General features: G+C 38.3%; 1 protein-coding gene across 10 annotated transcripts in view; it reads left to right on the top strand.

Annotated features, from left to right (window-relative positions):
* The window catches only part of GOSR1 (golgi SNAP receptor complex member 1), a 39,202-nt gene that overhangs the window by 13,116 nt on the left and 13,881 nt on the right, over positions 1–12,205 (top strand). For 8 of the 10 annotated variants that reach the window (XM_086359900.1, XM_086359904.1, XM_086359898.1 and 5 more), the window contains exons 5-6: positions 560–651; positions 5,547–5,621. In XM_086359900.1, the coding sequence (XP_086216026.1) occupies positions 560–651; positions 5,547–5,621 (167 nt within the window). Of the gene's footprint in view, positions 1–559; positions 652–5,546; positions 5,622–7,580; positions 8,764–12,205 lie in introns of those variants that run through there. The other 2 variants (XM_086359908.1, XM_086359907.1) reach the window with 1 other exon arrangement.

Genomic DNA, 12,205 nt, shown 5'->3' with positions numbered 1-12,205 from the left:
TCTGCCCTGTAAGACAGGGTATGAGAGGATACACAGGATGGTGATCTGATGGCACTATTACCCTCGTGCCAGGCTTCCCAGGTGGCACTCTAGTGGCAGAGAACCTTCCTGCCAGTGGAGGAGATGGAGGAGACCTGGGTTTGATTCCTGGGTCGGGAAGATCCCCTGGAGGAGGGCATTACAACCCACTCCGGTATTCTTGCCTGGAGAATCCCATGGGCAGAGGAGTCTGGCAGGCTGTAGTCCAGTGGGTTGCAAAGAGTTGGACAAGACTGAAATGATTTCACAAACACACGTACATACATACAACTGAAGTGACTACACACACACACCACACCACACATACATACACCACTACCACCACCCCTCTGGTGCCAAACTGTTTTCATTTGAAAAAGTTGGTCACTCTTTGGGAAACTGATTATAATGGCATTTTTACGTCTTGACAATTAGATTTCTCAAATAGCGGTTTTCTTGACAGAGATTTGTAGTATAACAATACATAACTGGCTCAATAAGGTAAAAGTTTATGTTGAGACTGGATATTAATTTATTGCAGGATTATACACATGAATTCCATAAAACCAAAGCAAACTTTGTGGCAATACGGGAAAGGGAGAATCTCATGGGATCAGTACGAAAGGATATTGAGTAAGTTACCTTTTATATTATTTTGTAGGGTGTTTACTTAGAATTAGATTGAAAGTGTATCCATGATTAACAACAAATTGAGTAGCAGAACCATGATTTAGATTTCAGGGTTTCTATTTCGCATTTCATCGTTCTTTAAACATTGCTGCTCCAATATGGTCCTAATCTACTTTGCTGGTCTTATCTCCAGCTTACCCTAGTTTTATCATTGACTCTTGCCAACCTTGACTTTCCTGTCTTAATTCAAAGTCCAGTTCAGATGATGTCTTTGTGAGTTTTCCTCTGATTGCCTCCTACCCACCTTGAGCATTATGTTAATAACATCACCAATAACCAAAGGTCTCTGTGTTTCCCTTCCTCATGACCCTTTCTGTCCCTCTACCCTCTCCCTTACCACAACAATTACATACTTAAGTAGCTGTTAGAGTAGCCTTTACTGCCCCAGAATCCTAAATCTGTTTTTTCCAGGTTTTATACAGACTCATAGCTTTATGTCAAATTATTTAAGGACTCCCAGCATTTTTATGCTGCTCTTAATCCATAATTTTTGACTGTGTTCTTTTCCTCCCTCCCTTTACCTCACCTTTAATAATATAGCATTTTATACACAGTTTCGAATTTTTTTTTACAGCTGTTCTTGACTGACAAGGTCAGATCCATTGGGCATCTAATTAAAGCTGCAGTCTTCCCACTTTTAGGCCATCTGTTGAGACCTTTCCTTGTCTCACTTATGGTATTTAGGTTTCATAAGTATGGTACTCATGATTCATGAGCTGTGATGTGTACTGCCATCTTATGAACTGTACATTTCATGTGTACTCTGACAAACATTACCTTGGAGTTCCTTTATTTTGTTGTAACAGTAAGACAGTTTTACAGCACAAACCACTTAATATTCATTCTATTCAAAATTTTTGTCCAAAACTCTAAACCCAGAATTGTCCAGTCATCAGTTATGTTTTTACCTCCAGAAATTATGTTGGAAAATTAATTTTTATTGTTTGTCTCTGTTTTATCTGTTTTTCTTACATTTAGTCATATGTACTTTGTATAACATATAGGAGTAAAGAAAATGAAACATTTTTGCTGTATTTGGAATTTTATATTATTATTAGTTCTCAGGCACATGTAGGTCTTGTCTAGTTTCTTTATAATCTGTATACATATATATCTTAAAGAATGCATTGAGAACCAGTGTAACAGACAGCCTTTAATGTATAGTCATTTAGCTACCACACAATTTGTGGGAATTGCTAGACTATATTCCAGTGTAATAACTTGTTTTCTTAAAGTTTATCATGAAAGAAACATGTTCATCCATTTGCTAAACTATTTCTTGATTACTGTTAGATAATATGTCAGTTGCAGTAGCAGGTAGAAATGAAAAGATTAACTTGGCCCTTTAGATGCTGGAGGGGAGTAAGCACATATTCAAATTAGTATAATATATGGCAAAATATAGTTAATGAGATGAGATATAGTAGTAATACACTCTGTGGATCACTATTAAATTAGAGAAAGTAATACACTGTGTGGATCATGACAAACTGTGAAAAATTCTTAGAGATGGGACTACCAGACCACCTGACCTGCCTCTTGAGAATTCTGTATGCAAGTCAAGAAGCAACAGTTAGAACTGGACCTGGAACAACAGACTGGTTCCAAATTGGGAAAGGAGTACATCAAGGCTGTATATTGTCACCCTGCTTATTTAACTTATATGTAAAGTACATCATGAGAAATGCTGGGCTGGATGAAGCACAAGCTGGAATCAAGACTGCTGGGAGAAATATCAATAACCTCACATATGCAGATGATACCACCCTTATGGCGGAAAGTGAAGGAGAACTAAAGAGCCTCTTAATGAAAGTGAAAGAGGAGAGTGAAAAAGTTGGCTTAAAACTCAACATTCAGAAAACTAAGATCATGGCATCTGGTCCCATCACTTCATGGGAAACAGATGGGGAAACAGTGGAAACAGTGACAGACTTTATTTTGGGGTGCTCCAAAATCACTGCAGATGGTGTCTGCAGCCATGAAATTAAAAGATGCTTGCTTCTTGGAAGAAAAGTTATCACCAACCTAGATAGCATATTAAAAAGCAGAGACATTACTTTGCCAACAAAGATCCGTCCAGTCTAAGGTATGGTTTTTCCTGTGGTCATGTATGGATGTGAGAGTTGGACTGTGAAGAAAGCTGAGCGGTGAAGAATTGATGCTTTTGAACCGTGGTGTTGGAGAAGACTCTTGAGAGTCCCTTGGACTGCAAGGAGATCCAACCAGTCCATCCTAAAGGAAATCGGTCCTGAATATTCTGAAAGGACTGATGCTGAAGCTGAAACTCCAGAACTTTGGCCACTTGATGCAAAGAACTGACTCATTGGAAAAGACCCTGATGTTGGGAAAGATTGAAGGCAGGAAGAGAAGGGAATGACAGAGGATGAGATGGTTGGATGGCTTCACCCACTTAATGAACAGGAGTTTGAGTAAACTCCAAGAGTTGATGATGGACCGGGAGGCCTGGTGTGCTGCAGTCCATGGGGTCGCCAAGAGTTGAACGTGAACTGAACGACTGAATTGAGTGACTAATAGTACTAATAACTGATATATAAGATTTTTTTCCTGCAATTACTGCTTTTTCATATATTATCTCTTTTTTGGCTTCATATAATCATCTGGTCCCATCACTTCATGGGAAATAGATGGGGAAACAGTGGAAACAGTGTCAGACTTTATTTTGGAGGGCTCCAAAATCACTGCAGATGGTGATTGCAGCCATGAAATTAAAAGACGCTTACTCCTTGGAAGGAAAGTTATGACTAACCTAGATAGCATATTCAAAAGCAGAGACATTACTTTGCCAACAAAGGTCCATCTAGTCAAGGCTATGGTTTTTCCAGTAGTCATGTATGGATGTGAGAGTTGGACTGTGAAGAAAGCTGAGTGCTGAAGAATTGATGCTTTTGAACCGTGGTGTTGGAGAAGACTCTTGAGAGTCCCTTGGACTGCAAGGAGATCCAACCAGTCCATTCTAAAGGAGATCAGTCCTGGGTGTTCTTTGGAAGGAATGATGCTAAAGCTGAAACTCCAGTACTTTGGCCACCTCATGCGAAGAGTTGACTCATTGGAAAAGACTCTGATGCTGGGAGGGATTGGGGGCAGGAGGAGAAGGGGACGACAGAGGATGAGATGACTGGATGACATCACCAACTCGATGGACATGAGTTTGAGTGAACTCTGGGAGTTGATAATGGACAGGGAGGCCTGGCATGCTGTGATTCATGGGGTCGCAAAGAGTCCGACACGACTGAACAACTGAACTGAACTGAATCTTTTGATATAGATATAAATTATTAGTCCCACTTTATAAAACTAGGTATTAGGAATCTTGTTTGAGGTTTACTGGTTCATGGACTTCCCAGGTGGCTCAGTGGCAAAGAATCTGCCTGCCAAGCAGTAGACATGGTTTCAATCCCATTCCTGGGTTGGGAAGATCCCCTGGAGAAGGAAATGGCAACCCCCTCCAGTATTCTTGCCTGGGAAATCTCATGGACTGAGGAGCCTGGGTGGGTTCCGTGGGGTCGCAAAAGAGTCGGACATGACTGACCAACTAAACAACATTAGTCTTCCAAGTCCAGTGCGGTACTGGTTATATTGTGCAGCTTTCCCTGGTGTTTTCTTTCCTGCTGCGCTTTGCACATTAGAACCTGCTCTCAGGTCGTGGTTTACTTTAACAGCATGACCCCCTTTTGTCTCACTGCAGTATGTGTGCAGTTACTTGAATTTTTTTGTTGTGGTTCTTGATACTTTGTAAGTAAAGAACTGAAACATGAAAATGTTGGTAGTAATGATACAAAGCATTTTCTTGTAAATTGTAATGAACTCAAGCCAGGATAGAAATCCTGAAGTACTCCACAGTTGGCAGATCTGTAGCTTCCCTTTAGGGAAACATTCCCTTTCAGTGGCTTCCCTACCTCATGTGCTGTGTCGTAATCAATCAGGAGTATTAGTCCCACTTGGGGAAAATAAAGACAAGAGGAAATAATAGAGAAAGAAAGGAAAGGCTCTAAAAGCCCCTGCTTTTCTCATCTTTTACAGTACCCTCCCAAACCTCACTCTGCAAGATGGACGATACAAAGTTTCTTGAAGCCACTGTGTTCTTCCACACCCCATGACACTGCACATGCAATCCTTCCTTCCTGAAATAATCCTCCACTTTTTACAACTGTAAATTATCACTTGTTTTGTAGGGTATCCTTTATGGATTTTCTCTGCTTAAGAAGGTTTCTGTATTTCTCACAAGCTCTCTAATCTACCTTCTGCCTTATAGTAATGACTACTCTTTTCTTTTGTATATAAATATTATAGTATTTATGTAGTATTATAGTAATAGTTCCTATTACACTGAATTAAAATTAAATAATTTATGTACCTGTCTAAACTGTGAACAACTCATGACTAAGTAGCATGTTTTACTGTTAAAATGTGTGGTACCTAAGAGATGTTGAATAAATATTTGCTGAGTTAATGAATAAACAAATGAATGAATGTATATTCTCTTTTCATGTACTTTAGTGAGTTGGACTTTTTGGCAACTGGTACAAAATACACATTTTTAGAAGTTATCAAATGTATATATAAAATGTAAAAAAGGAAAAGTAAGATTTTTGTCTAAGAATGTTAGATTATTTTGGTGAAAGATAAATTCTTAAACTAGAAAGCCATGCATATTTATCTGTCATAGATGCCATTTTTAAAAGGAGATAAAAAGGATTATACATTTTAGTTGTATATGGAGAGGCTCAATTTGTCCACTTTGGATATTACTGGAGTAATCATTTAATCCTTTTTTATAGTGTCTGCCAACAAACGTTCTAAAATTTTCTTTCTTCTAGGTCATATAAAAGTGGGTCTGGAGTAAACAACAGAAGAACTGAACTATTTTTGAAAGAACATGACCACCTTCGAAAGTAGGTATTATTGAATAAATACATACTATGTGGTACATACTTATTAATTTATTTACACATATAGCAGACATTTTGTGCTGTTTATTATACTGAATGCTTTACCAGTGCTAATTCATTTAATTCTTCTAATGAAAGAATTACAACTTTTCTGACCGTAATTAGGAAAGATAGGATGCTATGAAATATATACACAAAAGTCTGCATTCACATTACTTATTTGTTAATGTAATTTGTAATGTATTAGTAACTGTGAGGAGAAGGCAATGGCACCCCACTCCAGTACTCTTGCCTGGAAAATCCCATGGATGGAGGAGCCTGCTAGGCTGCAGTCCATGGGGTTGCTAAGAGTTGGACACGACTGAGCGACTTCACTTTCACTTTTCACTTTCATGCATTGGAGAAGGAAGTGGCAACCCGCTCCAGTGTTCTTGCCTGGAGAATCCCAGGGACGGGGAGCCTGATGGGTTGCCATCTATGGGGTTGCACAGAGTCGGACACTACTGAAGCGACTTAGCAGTAACTGTGAAGTGAAGTTGCTCAGTCATGTCCGACTCTTTGCGACCCCATAGACTCTAGCCTACCATAGGCTCTAGCCTACAGGCTTCTCCATCCATGGGATTTTCCAGGTAAGAGTACCGGAGTGGGTTGCCATTTCCTTCTCCTGGGGATCTTCCCAACCCAGGGATCAAACCAGGGTCTCCCACATTGCAGGCAGACGCTTTACCCTCTGAGCCACCAGGGAAGCGGTAACTGTAATATGTCTTTTGTTACCTTAATGCTTGTTTCCTTTAGCAAGTCTATTGCTCTAATACTTTGTCTACTACTGTAGGTTAATAATAATATAGATACTGACTTATATTTGCATGGCCTTATACTACTTATATGTCAAGAAGCTTTATAAAGGGTAATTAGCCATACATCAAATTCAAAGAAAATATCTTTTCTAAGAACTCAAAATACCTAAAAACTTGGATGAACTGTGTGTATGTGTATGTATATGTACACACACACACACATGTACACATATATATAAAAATGAAATATATATTTTTATTTTAAAATAAGTCACCATACTCTATTCCTGCTTCATCTAGTTTTCTTCTGAAATATACTGGTTTCTTTAATTATTTTCTTTGTATTTTATTATAGAACTTAAGGATCAGAAAATTACTTAAACTCTCTGAATTCGGCCTCTAAACACTTGAATAGCTAATAACCATGATAGTTAAATGATATGAATTATGCTTTTGTTGCTGAATGTCATAAATAAGTCATGTCCATATGAGCTTAATGTACTATTCAATTTACTTTTCTTTGAAGATCACCACTTTAAATATGAGCTGTTGAAATCAGAACATGGGAAGATCAAGACCATTTTAGTACAACTCTGGCTACTTCTAGTGTCAGAAAGTTTTTAGTGTTTTTTTCTTAGAATGTTAAATATTATTGATTGGCACAAGGGGGCAGTCTTTCCTAGAGTAGCTTATAGTTACTTATAGCTTTGGTAGTTCTTTTTGTATTTGATAAAGACCACCACAAAAGAATTTTGCATTATATCTGAAAGTATATTAATATATTCTTTGGGTACAAAGTAAGGAATAGGATACTCAAGTAGCACAAAAATAAAGATGAGCTTGCATTAACATTTTTATATTCATCAACCCCAAAATAAGTTAAACAGAAATGCAGTTATTTACTTTAAGGATTATTTGATGCTGAAAAGAGTTTATCAGTTGTAAATTAATATTCTTTATTTCGGAACACATGGTCATAAATTTTATATGAAAATTTTTACTTTTGCGTTCATTAGTAATTCAAAGAAAACCCTTCCCACTGTCCATTTTACAGGGGGAAAAGTACATTAATTTAGGGTCACACAGCTTAAATGATGTATTTAGGGTTATAAAAAATAGCAGTAAGATTGGCTATTAAAAGGTATTTTCCATTTTTGTTTCTCAGGTGATTTTATGTAGGATATGTGAAGTGAAGTCGCTCAGTTGTGTCCGACTCTTTATGACCCCATGGACTGTAGCCTACCAGGCTCCTCAGTCCGTGGGATTTTCCAGGCAAGAGTGCTGGAGTGAGTTGCCATTTCCTTCTCCAGAGGATCTTCCCCACCCAGGTCTTGAACCCGGGTCTCCTGCAGTGTAGGCAGACGCTTTACCATCTGAGCCACCAGGGAAGTCCTATGTAGGATATACTTTACATATATTCCTTTCAGCATTCTTGTGAAAAAGTTTGTGTGTGCTCATTCTATAAAGAAAGAAACTGAGGCAGGATGAAGTTGAGTGGAGTATGAGCTGATGAACTTGAGGGGAGTTGTTAAGTTACATAATAGATTATTTTGTATTGGTATACAAGGTTTTTCTAGAGATTTCAGAAACATTATAAAATGCTTCCTTAATATTTCATATTCTTTATGACTCAGGTTTTTATGATTTCAATCCTTTTATACCATTTATCGAAAGAACAACAAATGGAAACTGTGATTCCTCACGTTTTCTCTTAGTCTTTCTGTTTCTGCTGTAAACAAATTTGTTGACATTAAAAAAAATTTTTTTTACACCAAAATATTTGTTAAAATACTTTGAGGGGAGAAAAGAAGCAAAAACTATCTCCCCATTAAACTTGACTTCCTGTGTATATTGTTTGTAATGAAGACAGTGTGGTATTGGTGAAAGAACAGACAGATCAGTGGAACAGAAGAGAAAGTCCAGAAACAGACACACAAATATAGTCAAATACTCTTTGACTATATTTGTGTAGAGTAGAGGCAGTTCTATGGAGATGAGACAGTCTTTTGAATAAGTGGTGTGGGAACAACCAGACATTAACATGCAAAAAAATGAATATAGACACTGACCTTATACCTTTCCCCAGAATAACTCATAACAGATCATAGATCTAAATATAAAGTACAAAACTACTAGAAGTTTTACAACACAGGAGAAATTCTAGGTAACATTGGGTTTGGCAATGTATTTTTAGATGTAATGACAAAAATATCATGAACAAAAATGTTAAGATTGAATTCATTAAAATGAAAAACCTCTGCTCTTCCAAAGATGCTGTCAAGATGATGAAGTGGACTGGAAGAACATACTTGTAAAACATATCTGATAAAGGACTGTATCCAAAACACACAAAGAACTCTTAAAACTCAATAGTTTCAGTTCAGTTCAGTCACTCAGTCATGTCCAACTCTTTGCGACCCCATGGACTACAGCACACCTGGTCTCCCTGTCTATCACCAACTCCCGGAGTTTACTCAAACTCCTGTCTATTGAGTCCGTGATGCCATCCAACCATATCATCCTCTGTTGTCCCCTTCTCCTCCTGCCTTCAATCTCTCCCAACATCAGGGTCTTTTCCAATGAGTCAGTTCTTCACATCAGGTGGCCAAAGTATTGGAGTTTCAGCTTCAGCGTCAGTCCTTCCAATGAATTTTCAAGACAGTTTTCTTTAGGATGGACTGGTTGGATCTCCTTGCAGTCCAAGGGACTCTAAAGAGTCTTCTCCAACACCACAGTTCAAAAGCATCAATTCTTCAGCGCTCAGCTTTCTTTATAGTCCAACTCTCACATCCATACATGACCACTGGAAAAACCATAGCTCTGACTACATGGACCTTTGTTGGCAAAGTAATGTCTATGCTTTTTAATATACTGTCTAGGTTGGTCATAACTTTTCTTCCAAGGAGCAAGCATCTTTTAATTTAATGGCTGAAGTCACCATCTGCAGTGATTCTGGAGTCCCAAAAAATAAAGTTGTCACTGTTTCCCCATCTATTTCCCATGAAGTGATGGGACCAGATGCCATGATCTTAGCTTTCTGAATGTTGAGTTTTAAGCCAACTTTTTCACTCTCCTCTTTCACTTTCATCAAGAGACTCTTTAGTTCCTCTTCACTTTCTGCCATAAGGGTGGTGTCATCTGCATATGTGAGGTTATTGATATTTCTCCCGGCAATCTTGATTCCAGCTTGTGCTTCCTCCAGCCCAGCATTTCTCATGATGTACTCTGCATATAAGTTAAATTAGCAGGTTGACAATATACAGCCTTGATGTACTCCTTTCCCAATTTGGAACCAGTCTGTTGTTCATGTCCAGTTCTAACTGTTGCTTCTTGACCTGCATACAGGTTTTTCAGGAGGCAGGTTACGTGGTCTGGTAGTTCCATCTCTTTCAGAATTTTCCACAGTTTGTGGTGATCCACACAATCAAAGGCTTTGGCATAGTCAATAAAGCAGAAGTAGATGTTTCTCTGGAATTCTCTTGCTTTTTTCAGTGATCCAACAGATGTTGGCAATTTGATCTCTGGTTCCTCTGCCTTTTTTAAATACAGCTTGAACATCTGGAAGTTCACAGTTCACGTACTGTTGAAGCCTGGCTTGGAGAATTTTGAGTATTACTTTGCTAGCATGTGAGATGGGTGCAATTGTGTGAAGGTTTGAGCATTCTTTGGCATTGCCTTTCTTTGGGATTGGAATGAAAACTGACCTTTTCCAGCTCTGTGGCCACTGCTGAGTTTTCCAAATTTGCTGGCATATTGAGTGCAGTGCTTTCACAGCATCGTCTTTTAGGATTTGAAATAGCTCAACTGGAATTCCATCACCTCCACTAGCTCTGTTCTTAGTGATGCTTCCTAAGGCCCACTTGACTTCACATTCCAGGATGTCTGGCCCTAGGTGAGTGTGAGTGATCACACCATTGTAATTATCTGGATCATGAAGATCTTTTTTTACAGTTCTCCTGTGTATTCTTGCCACCTCTTTTTAATATCTTCTGCTTCTGTTAGGTCCATACCATTTCTGTCCTTTATTGAGCCCATCTTTGCATGAAATGTTCCCTTGGTGTCTCTAATTTCCCTGAAGAGATCTCTAGTCTTTCCCATTCTATCGTTTTCCTCTATTCTTTGCATTGATCACTGAGGAAGGCTTTCTTATCTCTCCTTGCTCTTCTTTGAAACTCTGCATTAAAATGGATATATCTTTCCTTTTCTCCTTTGCTTTTCGCTTCTCTTCTTTTCACAGCTATTTGTAAGGCCTCCCCAGACAGCCATTTTGCTTTTTTGCACTTCTTTTTCTTGGGGATGGTCTTGATTCCTGTCTCCTGTACAATGTCATGAACTCCCATCCATAGTTCATCAGGCACTCTATCAGATCTAGTCCTTTTAATCTATTTCTCACTTCCACTATATAGTCATAAGGGATTTGATTTATGTCATACCTGAATGGTCTAGTGGTTTCCCCCACTTTCTTCAATTTAAGTCTGAATTTGGCAATAAGGAGTTCATGATCTGAGCCACAGTCAGCTCCCAGTTTTGTTTTTGCTGATTGTATAGAGCTTCTCCATCTTTGGTTGCAAAGAATATAATCAATCTGATTTTGGTGTTGATCATCTGGTGATGTCCATGTGTAGAATCTTCTCTTGTGTTGTTGGAAGAGGGTGTTTGCTATGACCAGTGTGTTCTCTTGGCAGAACTCTATTAGCCTTTGCCCTGCTTCATTCTGTACTCCAAGGCCAGACTTTTGCATTCCAGTCCCCTACACCTTTTCGGGGTGAGAGTTCTAGAAGGTCTTGTAGATGTTCATAGAACCATTCAACTTAAGCTTCTTCAGCGTTACTGGTCAGGGCATAGACTTGGATTACTGTGATATTGAATGGTTTGCCTTGGAAATGAACAGAGATCATTCTGTCGTTTTTGAGATTGCATCCAAGTACTGCATTTTGGACTCTTCTGTTGACTATGATGGCTACTCCATTTCTTCCAAGGGATTCTTGCCCACAGTAGTAGATATAATGGTCATCTGAGTTAAATTCACCCATTCCAGTCCATCTTAGTTCGTTGATTCCTAGAATGTTGATGTTCTAGGTAACATCATGTGATCATAAAACAAAATTTCTGTGCTAAATAAACCATGAAAAATGCAAGTAAAGGTATTCCTGGGACTTCCCTAACTGTCCAGTGGTTGAGAGTCTGCTTTCCAATACAGGGGATGCAGGTTCAATCTCCTGTAGGGAACTAAGATCCCACACACTGCATAGTGACCAAAAAAAAGAAAGAAGGGAAGACAAAAACAACAAAAAAAGATGTTCCTTGGGCTACCCAGACAAGAAACAAATGTGCCATAATATCAGTGTTAATGGAAGAGTGGTTGCAAATGATTTCTACATTCATCTTTGTTTTTTCGGTATTTTCCAAATGTTATCTGTAATATAAAACTCTGTTAGCACTTAGCTTTTTGTGTCCTACTGTAGCTTAATAGTATCGTTCACATGTCTTAGAAGATATTTATATAAAAGTAAAGAAGACATAGGGTCCCTCTGGTTAACTGTAAGTAGGCGGAAGACTGAAATCACCACAGTGCTTGATGTAAACTATCTCATTGGTTGGTGACAACTTCATCAGATTTTTTTTTACAGTTTACAAAGAGATCAGTTTTTACATTTTATTTATTACATACTTGCTTGTTTGTTTTCTTGCTTGCTTATTCATTTACTTGTTTATTCTTTTATTCACCTCCTCTTTTAAAAGATTCTTATTAGTTACTAACCTAAATGGTTTTGCCAAGTTCTTACATTT

Source organism: Bos grunniens, chromosome 19, assembly GCF_055505025.1.
Source record: "Bos grunniens cultivar Pamir isolate PY7600 chromosome 19, Bosgru_T2T1.0, whole genome shotgun sequence".
Taxonomy (NCBI): Eukaryota; Metazoa; Chordata; class Mammalia; order Artiodactyla; family Bovidae; genus Bos; species Bos grunniens.
The sequence above is the reverse complement of the archived record's forward strand: the minus strand, read 5'-3'. Positions and strand labels throughout refer to the sequence as shown.